At 38.0% G+C, this 18778-nt stretch overlaps 2 protein-coding genes across 2 annotated transcripts; both read right to left on the reverse strand.

Moving 5' to 3' along the window:
* Nucleotides 1-464: 464 nt before the first annotated feature.
* LOC306859733 (transmembrane protein 106C-like) lies at nt 465-8833 on the reverse strand. The gene is made up of 8 exons (XM_079400956.1): nt 8520-8833; nt 6686-6926; nt 5760-5823; nt 5221-5380; nt 4750-4890; nt 2245-2294; nt 2099-2152; nt 465-1764 (listed from the first exon to the last, which is right to left on the reverse strand). The coding sequence occupies exons 2-8, from the start codon at nt 6888-6890 to the stop codon at nt 1608-1610; spliced, it is 831 nt and encodes a 276-aa protein (XP_079257082.1). The 5' UTR covers nt 6891-6926; nt 8520-8833; the 3' UTR covers nt 465-1607.
* A 6124-nt stretch (nt 8834-14957) lies between these two features.
* Nucleotides 14958-18373, reverse strand: LOC306859729 (E3 ubiquitin-protein ligase TRIM7-like). The gene is made up of 2 exons (XM_079400951.1): nt 17623-18373; nt 14958-16636 (listed from the first exon to the last, which is right to left on the reverse strand). Exons 1-2 carry the CDS (start codon nt 18364-18366, stop codon nt 15755-15757), a joined length of 1626 nt encoding a protein of 541 aa, XP_079257077.1. The 5' UTR covers nt 18367-18373; the 3' UTR covers nt 14958-15754.
* Nucleotides 18374-18778: the final 405 nt, after the last annotated feature.

Raw genomic sequence — 18778 nt, forward strand, 5'->3', positions numbered from 1 at the left:
GTTTGTCTGTTAGGTCTAAAACTATGCCAGAACAAGATGTAAATGCTGCGCAGATGAATCTGCAGGGTATAAAGAGCACCAGAAACAATAATGCGACTGACTTGAGCACGAGAAAGAAGATATGAAAGGAATATCTATAGAATAACCTGTGCTGAATAAATTAGTAAACCCCATCCATGTGAAAGAGTATCTGGAGAGTTTCCAGCGTGGCTGCAGTTTTGTGAAATGGATTTCATCAGGGTGTTTTTTATTTTTTGCTGCAACATTTCAGTGATGGTCCTTTGGTTTTAATGCTACTAAAAAAGAGAAAAGTCAGGCAGTTTGCAAAGTTTTGTCCCACTGAAGTGAAACTGATGGTTTATATTCAAAATGTTGAATATGGCATGTGGTAATTGTAAAAATGGTGGCTATGCAAAAATACGTACTGACAAAAAAAAAATATTTTTCTTTACACACTCACAACAAAAACTGCTTTAAGCATTTTTATTATCATCTTATTTTCTCAGTTCATACAATGAAAAACACAATCAAATCTCAAGGCACGATAGGGAGATTAAATATAAAAAATAGCAATAAATTATCCAAATGTGCAAACAAACGCCCTTCTTAAACATTTACACTATCAAAAAAAAAAAGAAAAAAAAAAAAAAAAAGGTACAAATGCTGTCACTGGTTTTTTTTTCAACAAATTACACCTTTGCACATATTTACATGTAAACATGCATATTGGTACTTTAAAGTTATATATTAGCACCAAACATGTACATATTAGTCCCTATATTAGTACCTTTTGAAAGGGTACCAACCCAAGAATAGCTTTTGTACCTTTTTTTCAGAGACTGAAGGAGTAAGCTGATTCTCATGGTTTTCGACAGTCTAATTCACTTGGTGAAAGCCCTAATGTTTGAATGAGAACAAAACATCCTGCTATTGTACATCGAATTTCCTCAATCTCAGTTTTCATGGCACCACAGGAGTAAAGTGATACTCTTAATTGATTGTTTTGTAACAGCTCCCTTATTCTCAGTATCTGAACACTTCAAATCAAACCCTATGAGAAGATACACGCATGCTGTTTTCATTTGTTCTGATACTGAGACTGATGGATGGATTTGAGTTGACTGATATTGCTGAATGTGTCACTTCAAAACCCATCGATAGGAGAAATGCCTTGAAATCTTTGGTATTGCAGAGAAAATTAGAGACATTTGCATAAGGCTTAATCAAGAATGCATAAATATTTCACAGAACAGCTCATTCATCAAAACAAAGTATTTTAAAGTGCACCTCATCATTGACAATCCATTAATTAAATCTCCTTTTTTATCAATCGCTGCAAAATTATACATCACCCTTATTAGTCTAATTAGATTAACACTACAGCTCTCGAAATGGAAAAGACTTTAAAAAGAGAGCTCTGTTTTTCATTTAGTAGTTATCACACCATCGTTATCTGTGCTGAGGGATCAAGCAATATCTTACATCACAGCTGCTCTGTTCAATGGGTTCAGTTTCAGTGCTGCACAAACTTTGGAGTCAAAATTGATGAAACGGAGCTGCCATGGAGAATCAAAGCGTCTGACGATAAGCGTCTGCCGGCTGATGCTTCACCTGAGCAGTTTCCCATTCTGAGGGAAGTGAGGTTTAGACCAAACTAATCCTGAGGGCTGGTGGATGGTGGAATTGGCGCCACAGTCGATGTAGCGGTAAGCTTCCAGTGTGTTCTGTGCCGCCCGCACCATGTAGGAGGTTTTCACAGAGGTCCTGGGGTGTGTAAGAGAAGCGGTCAGGACAATTTCATGAAGAACTTAGGGTAACACTATACACATACTCAAAAAAAAGATGTTTATCAGAGGCAAAACTGTTCTTAAGGACCACATTTAGTGTTGCACGACAAAATTTCACAGGAAAAATCCACTTATTTCAGGAGAAGGTGTGCTTGTACATTTTGTTTGTGTTCAAGCTGATCATGCAAATTTTTGCCTGTGAACTTTCGGTAATGTGACTGCACCTTTATGCTACGCTTCACCTCCAACTAGAACAAAAGCAGAAGCAGAAGACAAAAAAGGATGTGAAAGTATAGTGATGAAACACTTACTGCATAAACACCACAATGTTGTGGACCTTGATGCTTGCCATGGTGCAAAAGGCACTGAGAAAACAGAGTGAAAATATTTCAAAAACAGAATATCAGATACACAGATTCATGGGGATCAATTTGTTCAGAACTGATTTGATACTCACTAAACGTAAGAGAGACTTCCTCCGATCTCCATACTGACAGTGAAGTTGACCTGCATTAAAAAGCAACAGCACAACTGTCATTTCTCCCACTTAAGGATTGTCTATAGAGTTCAAAAGTCTTGTGTCAGTAAGATTTTTTATTTTTCCTAAAGTGAGAAATTATTTCTTTACTCTGCAAAGACATATTAAATCGATCAGAAGTGACAGTACAGATATTTATAATGTTCCAAAAGATGTCTATTCCAAATAAATGTTGTCCTTTTTGAAATGTAAAGCTGAAATTTACTCAGCCTAAGATGTAGATGAGTTTGTTTCTTTGTAGAAACAGATTTGGAGAAATGTAGCATTACATCACTTGTTCACCAATGGATCCTCTGCAGTGAATGGGTGCCGTCAGAATGAGAGTCCAAACAGCTGATAAAAACATCACAATAATCCGCAAGAAATCCACAGCACTCCAGTCCATCAATTAACATCTGGTTAATAAAAAGCACAAGATGTTAATTGCTGGACTGGACTGGTGTGGATTACTGTGATGTTGTTATCAGCTGTTTGGACTCTCATTCTGACGGCACCCATTCACTGCAGAACATCCATTGGTGAACAAGTGATTGAATGCTACATTTCTCCAAATCTGTTCTGAAAAGCTTTTTTTTGTTTGTTTTGTTAAATTTTCTATTCAAAAAATCCTGAAAGAAATGTATTAAAGTTTCCACAAAAATATGAAGTAGCACAAACTTTTTCAGTATCAATAATAATAATAATAATGTTTTTTGAGCAGCAAATCAGCATATTAGAATAATTTTCTGAAGGATCATGTGACACTGACAACTGGAGTAATGATGCTGAAAATACAGCTTTGCATTACAGTAATAAATTCCCTCTTAATATATACAGTCATGGCCAAAAATATCGGCACCATTGGTAAATATGATCAAAGGCGGCTGTGAAAATGAATCTGCATTGTTAATCCTTTTGATCTTTTATAAAAAAAAAAAAAATAAATCTAACCTTTCATTGGACAATAAGAATTGAAAATGGGGGGAAATATCATTATGAAATAAATGTTTTTCTCAAGTACACGTTGGACACAATTATTGGCACCCCTAGAAATTCTTATGAGTAAAATATCTCTGAAGTATACTCCCATTCACATTCACAATTTTGAGCACTTCAGGGTGATTATGAACATGAAATTATCCAGCCATGAGCAGCAAAAGATAACTGAGCTTCACAAATTAGTGAAGTGGCTACAAGAAATGAGCTAGAGCAGTGAAAATTCCAATCAAGAGAAAATGTGACTGGAAGCTGCCTGGAAGAGGACGTGTGTCTATATCGTCCTAATGCACGGTGAGAAGGAGAGTTTGAGTGGCTAAAGACTCTCCAAGGACCACAGCTGGAGATTTGCAGAAAATAGTTGAGTCTCGGGGTCAGAAAACCTTAAAAAAAAATTAAACAGCACCTACATCACCACATGTTGTTCGGGAGGGTTTCAAGAAAAATTCTCCTAGCTCATCCAAAAACAAACTCCAGCATAGTCAGTTATCAGACACGACTGGAACGTCAAATGGGACTGGCTTCTATGGTCAGATGAAACTAAAAATGAGCTTTTTTAGCAGCAAACACTCAAGATGGGTTTGGTGAACACTGGGATAAGAAAGTACCCCATGTGTACAATGAAATATACTGCTGTATTTTTAATGTTGTGGGGCTATATTTCTGCTGGAGGTCCTGGACATCTTGTTCAGACACATGGCATCATGGATTCTATCAAATACCAACAGATAAAAAATCAACAAGTGACTGACTCTGTTAGAAATCTTATAATGGGCCATGTTTGGATCTTCCAACCGTGCAATAATTAATAAATAACACAAACCTCAAAAACAACACAAACATGGGTCACTGAGCACAAAACCAAGCTTCTGCTGGCCATTCCAGTCCTCTGACCTGAACCCTGTAGAAAATGAGTGAGGTGAACTGAAGAGAAGAAGCACCGTCATGGAGCTGTGAATCTAAAGGTCTGGGGTGATTCTGGATGAAGGAATGGTCTCTGATCTCTTGTCAGGTGTTCTCTAACCTCATCAGGCATTATAGGAGAACATTTAGAGCTGTTAAACTGACAAATGGAGGTTTCAGAAAGTATTGAATAAAAGGGTGCCGTTAATTGTGACCAATGTGTATTAAGATAAAAACATTTATTTCATAATGATATTTCCTCCCATTTTAAATTCTTATTATCCAATGAAAGGTTCGATTTTTGATCATATTTAGCAAGGGTGCCAATATTTTTGGTCATGACTGTATATTAAAATACAAACAGAAAAATAACCCATTAAATTCTATTCTATTATAATAATATAATAACACCATATTACTGTTTTTACTGTATTTTTGATCAAATAAATGCAGCCTTGGTGGGCAGAAGAGACTTCTTTCAGAAATCTGACCGAGCATAAACTTTTGAACAGAAGAAAACAGATGTTGGCTCATCACTCATCACACCTGTCCCTGGCTGAGAGGTTGAATGTGGATGACATTGCCTAGCTGTTGAGATCCGATGACTGTCTTCATGTAGAGCACCTGGCAGCTCACGCTGTCCACCAACACCGTGAAAAAATTAGAGTTGGTGAAGTTCAGAGAGCTCTGTTAAAAAAATAACAACAGTATTCAGTACAGTTGAAAACAAAAATGTGTGTTTCTTTAAATTATGTGTCTGACAGGAAGCAAATAATATCAGAGCTTAGTTTTTTCTGCACATGCAATGTTTTGATGTCCAATTTCACAATTCTAGACTGGAGCTGCATTGTGAAATGCAGCATATTACAAGATTCATTACATAAGTTATTATATATAAATACAATTTTCTGAATTTTGAAGAGTTAAGAAGAGAGGCCTCGGGATAATTTACACCAGTTTTTTTTATTATTAATTAATCCATCATAAAAACAAAAAAAGACCTATAACAGAAATCACCGTCATGTTGATGATCACTTTGCTGTTGTTACGGTCAAAATGCACAGTCACAGAGCGAATGCCATCATCGACAACCAGCACAGGACGTGGAAACAGGAAGAACGCCACCAAAACAGACGCCAGCAGACACAAAATCACTGACAGCATCACATATAACTTCCTGCCAAGAGAAGAATTGCAAACTCATGAATCTATTTCTCTGTTAAGACATTTTTTAAAGAAACAGTTCACTCAAAAATGAAAATTCTGTCATCATTTACTCATCCTCCAGTTGTTCCAAACCTGTACGAGTTTCTTTCTTCTGCTGAACACACACACACACTTTCTGGTCCCCAATGACTTCCATAATATTTTGTTTCCATACTATGGAAGTCAATGGGGTTTATCAATGCTTTGATTTCAAAATATCTTCTTTTGTGTTCAACAGAAACTCACATTCAGGTTTGGAACAACTTGATGTTGCACAAATGACGACATAATTTTCAGTTTTAGGTGAACTATCCCTATTACAAACATCAAAAATGAACATCAAGACTTACGTTCTCCTTGGCTGTAACCTTTGATCACTGTAGGGGATCAGAGCAACTAACTCATTCACCTGCCCTGAAAGAGAGAGAAAAATAAATTAATTGATTCAGTAAGAAGTTCAGATAACGTGCAGAATCACACTAAAGTGCATGTGGTCATCTATACAACCTCATGACCTCAATCAATAACACAGATTATCTGGTGACTGTTTGCTTTTACACAACACCTTATAATGCATGTGAACATTGTGTAAAATTGTTTCAGAATTTAAATGCAAATTAAAGAAAGACTTTAATATTTGGATATCCCTTCACTAAAGCAAGGAACCTAGTTCTTCAGAAATGAGAATTCATCAAGAATGACCATTGACATTAATGGGAAATAAAACGTAAATATAATAGTGCTGTCAAATGATTAATCGCATCCAAAATAACAAAATATTTATTATGTTTATATAAATACACACAGTATATATTTTTTAATAATTACATGCATATACATGTATATATTTATATTCTTATATTTTATATAATATATAAATATATAAGCATTTTTCTTAAATATATACATGCATGTGTGTGTATTTATATGTACATAATACATATACAGAATGCACACATATATTATGTAAATAAAAACTTTTATTTTGGATGTGATTAATCGCAATTAATTGTTTGACAGCACTAATAATAATAATAATAGAATAAATTGTGCAGCTGCATTACAATAATGAGACTTAAAAAAAAAAAACTCATCTGTCACCGTGTAAAAGTTTTTTTTAATATTGAGTGATTATAATAAAATTCATTCTAATACTGGGACCATTACTCCACTTTGTGCATAAAACATCTTTCGTCTGGTTTTCAAGTTGAAACGCGACCTGGTCATCCTTACTTTAACACTCAAATGTAAGATGTGTGTTTTTTGACATCCATACCTGATGGGATGCGTCCAGACCCCTGGCAGGTAGGACAGGTGATGCTGTCTCGGCCTGTGAACTCCACATATGGGAACTGAGCGATGTCCTCCTGTCTGTCCAGATCGTCTAGAGAGTCATCCCCACCCATCAGAGACTCATTGTGACCGGCCCTGCTGTGACGGGACAGGAGCGAGCGGCCGTGTCGGCACACAGATGCACCCATGAGAAGCACACCCCAACTCCAGCCTGACACCAGCGACTACAGACAGATGATAAGAGTCAGTAAGTGCATAAACAAGCACTGTTGATGAGTAACTACTTACATGTAACAGCCTACATAATTTATTTACAAAGTAAGGTTACACTTTATTTTAAGGTGTCCTTGTTGCAGTGTAATTATACATTTAAGTACTGAATAATATTAATTATCTACATGTACTTACTATATGTTTAGTGTTAGGATTGGGATTTGGTTTAGGGTTACTTGCATGTAATCATACATTATTTATTGTTATTATAATAGTAAGTACATGCAACATGTGTAACAAAGACACCTTAAAATAAATGTAATTGTAATCAGTTACAGCTACTGAGAAAAAGAGTGTAATTAAATCACAGTTACTTCTGAAAATGTTAACGATTAGAAGCAGGTTACATCTGAATTTCACACACACATACAGATTTAATTGATTTCTTTCCCAAAATGCACTGACACCAATGTTTCAGGAGTTCAGGACACAGAATAGGTCACATGCTTATTCGATATGCTTAATTTTTTTAATATTAACAGTTTTTTTTTTTTCCAAGGCATTGTTAGATGCCAGTGTTTCCTGTCATAACTATGCAAAGATTTGATTTAAAATAAAATATAATAGCAATTAAACTATTTCTTGTTATGTTTTCTTGTTTCTTGGTATGCTGCTAAAGTCTGATTTTGTGGTGGTGCTTTAAAATGTAATTATTATTATCATCTTAATTCAAGTGATGAAGGATTTTGAAAATCTGACAGCAAGGTTAACCCTGCCTGTTAATCAAAATAAAGTAATCAAATGTAATCAGTTGCGTTACTTTAATAAATTAAATGAAATAGTTATACTTATTACATTTTAAATCTTAATCTGTAATTTATTACACTGTATACATATAATCCTAAAGGAGTCAGAATACATTACCTAAATGAGTAATCTAGATTACATTACTGACTAACATTTTTCATCATGTCGTTTGTATTCAATAACAGGCTACAGTTTGTATGTAAACCACCAGCACTGTCTCTCTCTCTCAATTCAGTTCAGATGAGCTTTATTAGCATGACTGTGGAATAGCACAATGTTGCCAAAACAAGATATACATGCATGTAGATGGCCATATTGTACATATATTATCACATATAACACACACAAACACAAACAACAAGGTATATATTTACAGAGAGCATTGATAAAGAAAAGGGGGTCTAATAATATGACAGGAGGATACATACTGTGATGCTAGGTGGATACACCTTTCTTTCTCTACCAAAATATAATAGTTCAGGCACAATTTGAGCTATTTGGGTAAAATAAGTGTCTCTAATGTTTTTATATTTGCTGCACTCCGTGAGGAACCCTCCCTCTCTCTCTCTCTCTCTCTCTCACTCACTCTCTATATACGTTAGCTATATATATAATGAATAGCTTGTCTGCTTCAGCCCAGTCTATTATATGTTCAGCTGACTGTAGCAACTTTATTCAACTGTACCGGCGGCATTAGGAAACTGTGGCTTCAATGATCTTGCGTTTGGAAACGTACATTTTGATTAACTTACTTGCAGTTTGGGTTCAAGCTCGTGAGACTGAAAAGCATCGCTTACCTTTAAACTGTCCAGACACACAGATATCCGCGCTGCAGTCCGCTGAGGATCATTTGTTTGTTTGTGTCTCTCTCTGTCTCTGCTCTGGAGTCAGGGATCAATAGAGCCACTCTCTACTGCCACCTGCCGCTCCGGAGATCAACTGCAGGAGGAGAATATACGATCAGCGTGTCATAACCGGAAAATAACCTATCAAACTGCCAAAGTCAGGTGACTTCAGTAAACTGTTCTGAAATGTCAGTGGTTCGCGAATAATAACAACAGCATGGTTCATGTTTACGCTGTTGATACGGGTACTCGCTCCGCTAAAGGAAGCCTATGGGCGAGACTTCCGGTCCATTAGCCTCTATAGGGAAATAAGCAGTAAACGGTCAATCTGTTTGCATTAAACCAGTGTGTTCATAATTAAAATAATATGGTAAGACACACCAATTTGCAGTATCAAGCAGTAACACCAACGGGTTTGTAAATAGCTGGAAGCACACGAGACCGGAAGCACGATATGTTAACCAAATAATACAAATTAGCTTATAAAACAGAATAGCTAAAAAAAACATTTTTCAGTTTTACCACATGCCCCTCAAAAAGTCCTGGTTTTACCTGATCTCGGATCAGTTTGTAGACGCCTTTTAATAAGACATTTGGATAATTAAAAGAAGTTAAAAGCATAGGTTAAAAGTCTCTTATTTTCACGTTTCGACAAGTCCTCCACAAAACAAACAAACCCTGCAAATTAATAAAGATCACAGGCACGTAATGAATGTGTTAATTGCATTTAATATATTATATTTTTAATGAAACGTATGCAGTGGGTTGTAAAAGCGGTTGTATGCATGTTTTAGTTTTTGATAGGAGTCTCCATGGCGTTTCAAATCATTACAAAAGGTTCATGCAGCTTTTCAGTAAAGATGATATTTTATTGATGAAGTACCACTACCAGTGCGGTCATGTTTCAGGAGTTTCAGTCATGTTTGTATATCTCTGGCGGTCAAAGCAAGCGGCTTCCAAATGGGGAAAGTTGGTCTTTTGAATCATTTCTTCTCTTATCAACGGGTATGAATCATCTTTGAGTTTGAACTGAATCGGTTGCGCGGTTCAAAAAGTCCTAAGAGACAGGCATTCATCAGCTTCAGTCTAGTACTTATCGACCTACCTGATATTGCAATTGAAGGAGTTACTATTACTGATAAGAGATGGAATATTACTATAGGAAATTACTTATAGAATACAGCCCAAACATTCTGGCTCTTGAGGACATTGATTGGAAATATGCATGGTTGCTGCCTAAAAAATACTGCATTACAAATAAGGCGAGAGAAGTACATTTTAAAATACTTCATCTGGTGTACTCTGCTAAAACACAGTTTCTTAGGTTTCGCACTGATGTAGATGATAGGTGTGATTTCTGTGGAGCAGAGAGGGAGGATGCTATCCACTTATTTTTTAATTGCATTTATAGTAAAATGTTTTGGATGGATTTGGAAGGCCTCCTTTGTAAATATTTAGACATGAAAGTTAATTTTTCTGAGAAGGATAGCTTCCACTTCATCTAATGTTATGAAGCTAATGTTCAGTTAGCTAAACATTTTTGTCATTCCCATATTAGAAAAGAAGTAGCTACTTCAAATGTACAATATTACTCTTTAGCCCACGTCAGTATTGATGATTTTAATGGTTTTGCAGTGGAATTATATTATATATTATATTACATTAATATGATCATGTAGAAGGTTACAATGCGAGCTGTCAGCAGGATAAATAGTCATGTGATTGAGTTAGAAACAACTGCCTTATACCAACAAAACCACGTTTACAGATCATTCTTCAATATCACCTTTTTAATAATTATGTTTTTCTTTTTGCTGTTCTTAGGAATATGTTGAAGTGTCTGAAGGAGCTCAGAGTTTATCACATCTGCTGGAGATGTTGGTGGTATTTCAGGAGTCAGTATCATGTCTTGAACATTTATCTGACTTCATATGTTTCCTCTTAGAAGTTCTTGTGCAAAGGAGTCTTGTCATCTTCAGAAAAGAATCTCACTGGAGAAAAAAAAAGAAAAAGAAATGAGACCAATCACCAACACATCATCTTAGCAATGCCAAGTTATGGTGATGAATTTCTTGAAAAGACGAGCAAAACCATGACAAAACATGGTGGGATTCCTCACACATGAAAAACATTTCATACATTCAGAGTAAATAATCTCTAAATTCTACTGTAAAGGTACGAACCATTACAAACAGCATAAACAGGAAGTCCTCACAAGGATATGCATACGGATGATGTGTATTGTGTACATACCCTGTCCTGATCGAGATGAAATTTGATCAAGATCAGACTCATTTTCATAAATGCCCTGGTCTCCATCAGCGTTCTGCAAGATACAAATATGTGTTCACACAGAGAACACCAGTAAGTTCAATGCTGTATACTCAATATTACAAATTTATGTGTACACAATATACTTTCACAAACGCCACACTGAAGGGTTATCATTTTCTTATCTAGACAAGAAAGTCTCTTAAAGGAAGAGAATTCATTCTGGTCACGAAGAAAAAGTGTCTTCAAAATATACATTAGTGCTCCGCATAGGAAGTATGGGTGAGTAAATGATTTTACTGTTGACTGAATTATTCTTTTCAGCGGTACATTGATCAAATACAGGATACAGGATGGATACACAATGCTTTAGTACAGGGGTAGGCAACGTTGGTCCTGGAGTGCCGATGTACTGCAGAGTTTAGCTCCAACCCTGAGAAAATACCTCACCTGCCTGTAGCCCTATACTTCTGAAGACCTTGATTAACTTGTTCAGGTGTGTTTGATTAGGGTTGGAGCTCAACTCTACGGGACAGCGGCACTCCAGGACCGACGTTGCCTTACCCTGCTTTATTATGTGTTTTGTGGCATTACTGTAGTAGGCTCATAGCCTGACACACATAACCCACTTCTCCATTGGCTTGCAGTCTCCTCTTCAGCTCGGCATTCTCTCGCTCCAGTACCTTATTCTGAACAGCAGAGGAAGATATTAGATGATTTAGGCATTTAAACAGGACAGCGGCTATTGCACTTTTCTGCTATTTATACTATACTTATTGCAAATAGTGGCAATTATCTGCACCTCAGTATTGTTGAACATTATAACAGTACACAATAATAACATATTGAGTGCAAATTATAGTTTTATAGGCTATTAAATGGATGCCAGCTTATTGGGAGAATAAAGCCCCTACACCTACCTGATACTTTATTTTCAACTTTTTGATCATTTCCTTCATTTTTATTGAAAATAAATGTCTTTCCGATGCGATATGAGATTTGAAAATGAAGAAAAAAGTTTGGCAAAAGGCAGGTTCAAACTCGGGTCGATCGTCAGGTGTTTCTGTCATGTGTTCTGTTTGATGAGGGGTTACCTTGTGTCTCAGGGCCTCCACCACCAGGTCACGATCGCCTTGTACACTTTCATCCTGCTTATAAGCCTGAAAGGTGTCACCAATGATAGACACCACCAGATGGGACTGACAGATAGAAAAACAAAGCTGATAAACGCTTTAAGGTAAGATTTAACATTTTACTGACCCCAATCTTTTGAAAAGTAGGAACACAAATGGGAGAATATAATTGGCTTGTGATAGCAAGGTAAGTCTGTCCTTCTTTCTCATAGTTCAAGCAGTAAAGCATACACTAGCAACACCAGGGTCATGGCTCGGTTCCCAGGGAAAGCAAGAACTGATTAAAAATAAAATGTGCACCTTTAATGCAATGCAAGTTACTTTGGATTTTTCATGGTTTGAGTTAAAACACATGACTTTATGATTCTATTATTGTTGTTTTTATTGCTAATATGAAACTTGACAAACACCTTTAGAGATTTACAATCTGTCCCTGTTCAAGGATATGGAGCTGTACTTGTGTGTCTATTGCCTACATAGAAAACAGCATTACCAAGGCAAGTGAATTCACTCGGTATAGAAATGACACTCAAGAGAATCTATGGAATCGATCAATCCCCCCCCCCAGTGAAAAAACATCGCCGAGCAAAGAGGAAACTTACAATACGCCGACAGACAAAACAGAGCAGGTTACTTCTGGTGTGAAACATGGTCTCAGCTAAATTCAAACAATAAATACAATTTTGGGGCTCTTTAATGTGTCATGACAGATGACTGTAGCGCTTCAGTTCAAGCGGCACGTGAACTTATCATCTCCTCCTCTTTACTAGTTATAGCTTGAAATAAACCTGAATGGACATCTTGTTTCAACCACATATACACATAGTTTTTCAAGTTCAATTCCACTGACATAAATCTACTCTCCTGTCTGATTTGTTTGTTGGACACAATGGCAGATTCGGCGTTATGATTGGTCAGATCAGCTGTCAATCAATCTCCCAGCAAAGGGTCAATTGATTCCTCATCTCCATTTACTTTCAAACAGGGTCAGTGTCGTTACCTAGCTGTTGCCGTTACCCAATTTTACAGAGGGAAAAGTAAACATCAAGACTATTCAAAAATGGAGGAATTGTCTCTTTTGCGAGTACATTTTCTTTGTACATCCGAAGTTTTTGCTGCTACTGACTTGCCTTTAAAACAGTTCAAGTGCTTCCCATAGACTCCCAGGCAGAGGAGGCAGCAGAACAATAAGAAGGCTATGAAAACTATAGGGGCTTCACAATTTTGAATGTAAAAGGAGGTAAATAGTGAACTAAAAGCATATCAAATGTAATGCATCTAGGATTTCCAGAACTCACAAACTTCTTGCTCTGGAAGATGTAGCAGTGGTACATGTCCGCCGCGGGGTGTCTGGCCACAAAGCCGAATATTTTGGGATGAATCGGATGGACTGCGCAGAATGAAACAGAGGGGACAGTGCAGGAGTACAGCATGAACTGAGAAAATGAGAGGGAGACAGTGAATGACAGTTATTCTCCATCGTACACATGTCTGAGCTGAGCTTGAGTATAGTCCTCAGTCACACCTTTGTTTTATGCTCTAGAATGTCAATAGCACTTCTGGTCAGAAACAGATGTACTTTAGTTTTCTTCATTTTCTCATCCATTTCTAGGTTTGGATCCTAAAAGGGAAGGAAAGTGATAATGGGACACAGGACAAAGGATCAAGTTATAGAATATCTCTATCTCTAATGACTACAGTACAGTGATATTTATCACCTGTAGGGCTTGTACTGCATCTGTCAGAATCTGCATCCCACCCGGACGGACCACCTGGATACGACCCAAAAACTACACACAATCCACAAACCCCATACATGTGTGAGTAATCACATTAAGAGCATTATTTATTAAATGACACAACATTGTTGGCATTTAGACCATTTAGAAACAATATGCTTTAACTGATACTCACTGTAACCGAGAAGTATATTTCGCTATCGTCATCTATGTCACTCATTTTCACCACTGTCCTCTCTAGTGTCTGTTTAAAAATGACAAAATACATAGTAGAGTCGTAAACAAGGCAAGATGACATATTTCAAAAAGGTTAATAAAGCAATGACACACTGTGGCCTAAAATATTTGGACTTTTCTGGCACACTTAAAATGTCTTAACATTGAATAACAAATTCACAAACCAAGTTGGATTTGCAAACATATGCTACAAAAACTTTTCTTAGAACTGACTTACCTTTTATCAGTATATAACACAAATCAGAAAGCACAAAACAATGCTACTTATCCAAAACTGGATCACACATAAGAAACTGTTTAAGCACTTACATTTGGATGAGAACTTCGTATAGCTGAGGTGATGTTCTCTTCCGCGGTCTCTCAGGGTTAAAGTCGTATGATGTTAATGGTTAACTGCAAAATGTCTTTTCTTTATGGCACATCAGGCCTGATAACAAGTCAGGTATTACCATGTGTTGTATTACCATTGTCATTGTTACCACTGTGTTTGAACATGTTATGTAGCCTGACGGACAAGTTAACGAAACACTTCACTAATTATTGTTTCAGTTTAATATTTGAAATTTATGCTATAACCAGTTTATATGTGCAAGTGAGGAACTGATCAGAAAGATGTTATACAGATCAAGAGCAAGTTGGCTGTAACCAGTAGATGGTGCTGTTGTAGATAAAACAATGCCGTAATGTGTTGACAATTAATAAACGAAAAAATCTTGCAGAATTAATTTACAAGTTATAGACATTTAAGTAATGTAGGTTTGGCAGACCAAATTAATTTAAATAATCCTGAACATGTAATAAAGCAACGAACCTGAATAATTCAAGAACCTCAAATAATCAGCTCATACATAACACAGCGTGTATTCTGTACATCCAGTTATGTCTGTGTGACATACACTCTACATATATTGAGATTTATTGCCAAAGTCCATCAGAAAAAATGCAAAGAGAGACTTGTGTCAGGTCTGAGGGATTTGAGTCGAAACTATTTCAATGATATTTCTTGTTTTACAGGACAAGCCGTTTACTTTTATTTCTGTTAAGTGTGAAAGCATATACAGACCATGGTATACACAGAGAACAGGTTATTTTGCATATATAGTAAAACCTGCAGAATAGCACACATGCCCATTGAAGAATGTTGTTCGTTAGCATGCGTGTTAATGTACCTACTCATCATGTGCATGCATAGTTTGCATTCTTTTACTGTCACTTTTACTGGGATTACCATTTGTCCAAGTGAAACTGCAACAGAAAAGCACTGATAATGTTCATGCTCTGTTTCTTTAAGATACAGAAAGATCTGACCTATGGATAAAACGCACAGTGTACTTTCTTCAAAAACTCATCTTATTTAAGGCCAAAGAAACTAGACTTCTAAGTAACATTTAAACAAAACCCATTCAGTTTCTCCTATTTTTAGGTGTATGCCAATTCTTATAGGTGTTGCGCAAACATTTCATTCACAGTTTAAAAGAAGTCAGTTTGTTATTGTGGTTGCTTTGCTCTGGTATATATGACTGGTCCAGAAGCATCATGCCCATTGAAACTGAGGCGACACAAATTGTTGGTATTTATTTATTTAACATGTTAAATGAAGACTTTAATATCACACCAACATTTTTACTATACATAAAGAACTGCTAAGTTGGTACAATATTTTTTTCTTTAGTAAATAAAATGTGCATGACATTCCTGGACTATGCCAGGGCGTTTCTTTCCAAGTGCAGATGTTTAGGCATAATAATGCATAAAGAATGGCAAAAAGAATGAAGCAAGAGTGAAAATGAAAGCATGCTGGTGTCAGTCAAACTCCACTCAGAATAGTTATCCATGACTCCTCCGAAGTAGAGTGGATCGCGAACGCAGGATATACCATGTCCTTGAACATGGCACTAAATGTATGAAGGTGCTGCCTTCGCCCTCCTTGACCTGAGCTGTGGAATGCAATAGTTCCTCCTTCGTAATCTAGGGTCACTTCGACCTTCTTTGGCGGCATGACCAGCCCTTCACCTACGGCCGCATTAGCCGAGTCATAGCACGCTGTCAGCTTCTTGCTTTTCCACTGCAGCCTCCAGGAACTGGTGTTATGCCCCAGTCTGCTGGGGTCACCTTTACGTGGGATGCTTTTATAGCACAGTCCCAGAGACCACATACACCCAGAACCAAGCTCCACTGCCCACATGTGAACTCCTGTGGAGAAACCCTGGGTGCACATGACCTGAGTGGCTGTGGAGAAGCGTTCGCTCTGATCTCCAGCAGTGCTGCTCTTAACTCCAGCACACTGCTTGACTGTTTTGAGATCGCTGGACAGCAGAAGGCTAGGATGGGCCGTGGCTGCATTGAAGGTTAGGTCTAGAGGGTTCATCATGCCATGGAGGTACTCCAACAGAAGACTCATCTCACCATGGAAGACATCTGTACGTAGGTTCGAGCGCAGCTGCTTGGCATTGGAAGACTCTTGGGAAGGTAGAGTAGGAATGGTGACGTTAGCAGCCTGGCGGACCCTTGCTTCGACGTTGAGGTAGTTCTGGATGAAGAGAAACTCTGAGGATTGAGAGAGAACTTCACCGGTGCACTTTTGGGCTTCCTGCAGCTGGTGTAGACAACCCTCCAAGTCGCATAGATTGGCCTGCCAGTTTTTGTCCCGCGAATGAAGCTTGTCGTTCATCACAGTGCTCATACGACTCTTAAAAAATCACATATAAACAGCGTTAATGTGCTTTACCACAACATGTCGTCAGCACTGGTGTAGATTTGTTGCTCTCGACATAAGTGATGGAGACATTTCTTTGGCATCACTACTAAAACCTACCCAGGCTCATTGGAAATATGTGCCTCTATGTACATTTATGCAAAACTCAAAAAACCAACTATACCTACAAATCGCTCCAGTTTCCAATTGAAATTAACATGAGAGGCAGTAAAACTCTGACAACTTTTATTCCTTTCCACACAAAGTATGATTTACAGGGCCAGAGTTTCGATTAAGAAATCCTAATTTTGCACAATTCATCGCAAAATATTGTTTTGACTTCAAAACAAGTTTACATGCTGTGACATTTGAAAATGTATACTTTTGAACATTAGCGTCACATATATAGCTTCATATGTGTGGGTTTTCTAATGTAGCAGGTTTGCTTGGTAGCTCATGTGATACAGTATTGCATTTGCGAGGTGAAGCACTTCGGTATGAATCCCGTGAAACTATGGTTTGACAAAACAGCTCTAACCTGTGTGTAAGGAAGTTAAAATAGCACGGTTGCGAACATGTTTTTTATATGACTTCTGCATTCATTAACACTATTGGTCAAGTTTAGGGTCGGATTTGGTGTAGGTGGTATGTCATTTTCAACACGATAGAGCATTAAAGTGCCCCTATTATGGGTTATGAAAGGTTCATATTTTGGTTTTGGGAGTCCCCAACAACAGGTTGACATGCATGCAAGGTCAAAAAACACCTTCAATATGCATTTATTTTTGATATGCATGCATGTCAACCTCTTGTTGGGGACTCCCAAAACCAAAATATGAACCTTTCATAACCCATAATAGGGGCACTTTAATGAAATGTCACCTTAAACACGTATTTCCAATTAGCCTGGGTTGACTAAAACCAAACGAGGCTACTTCCACATCATTTTATCATTCAGCATCATTTTACCTCATTCTTACCTTGTATGCACTTATAAGCGAAGTCATGTTGTCCAGCAGTATGTTTGCTCTGGCCTCCAGTTTATCTTCTGCCTTGTCCATAGGACCTTCACTGGCAGTTTTCACCAGAGCTTCTGTCATCTGTAGCTTGTCAGACACAGACTTCCCCAGTTCCTCAAGAACTCTCTTCATTTCCTCCTTCGCCACCTCGAATGTCTGCACCTCATGGTGCTGGTGAGTGCCCTCCATCACGCACTCGGAGCAGAGGAACAGGCGCTCCTGCGCACACAGGTACTCCGTGACCTTCAAGTGCACCGGGCACCTCTTCCCATCCCTTTCTGCGGGGAGCTCCACTAAGACATGTAGCGAGCGGTGCCGTTCCTCGTGCTTTTTGAGATGGCCGGGGCACAGTGACATTTCACAGCGTGTACAGAATTTCACCGCAGCTGCAGGGTTGTCCAGGCACTGGTCACATGGCACTGTAGGGCCTCCTCTCAGTCTGCCGCCTGTCGTGGCCACCAGGAACCCGTCCACGATACTGCAAAGCTTGAAGTTCTTGGGAAGCGTGTCCGGGCTGCTGTATTCTTCCCTGCATTCCGGGCACCGTTTTGGGGACTTGGGATCTTCTGCACTGGCAGCATTTTGTATACAACCCAAGCAATAATTGTGTCCACAAGGAAGGGCCACGGGATCACGGTACAGCTGCAAACAGATCGCACAGCTCAACTCCAAAGCTAGACGCTCCTCAGGTTTGCTTTGAGACATGTCTACAGGTACTGAGTGAAAGCACTTCTGGTGTCGGCTTTGAGGAGCGGTTACTGGTATAGCCTGTTTTGAGCCTGTGCTGCAACATTCCAGGTAAAGACGACATTGCCGAGAAATACAATTGGTTCTGCCGGCACGGTGAGAATGCTTTATCGAAACAACATTATGTTTACGGACAAAACAAGAGTCTTTAATGGAAAATTGGATAAATGAAACACTGTGGGTATCTATGCATGCTGATCAGGCTTTTTAAAAAGCACATCATGTTCTGCGTTCACAACTCAATGCATGGTGGACATTCAGATGGTCATTGAAAGAAAAAGGAGACCAGAGGAAATTAATAATAATGAAAGCAACTTTTCACAAAGAACATGTGCTATGCTTCTCCGTGTTTATAGTAAACACTAATTCC

The sequence above is a fragment of the Barbus barbus genome (assembly GCF_936440315.1).
Source record: "Barbus barbus genome assembly, chromosome: 40".
NCBI classification, from domain to species: Eukaryota; Metazoa; Chordata; class Actinopteri; order Cypriniformes; family Cyprinidae; genus Barbus; species Barbus barbus.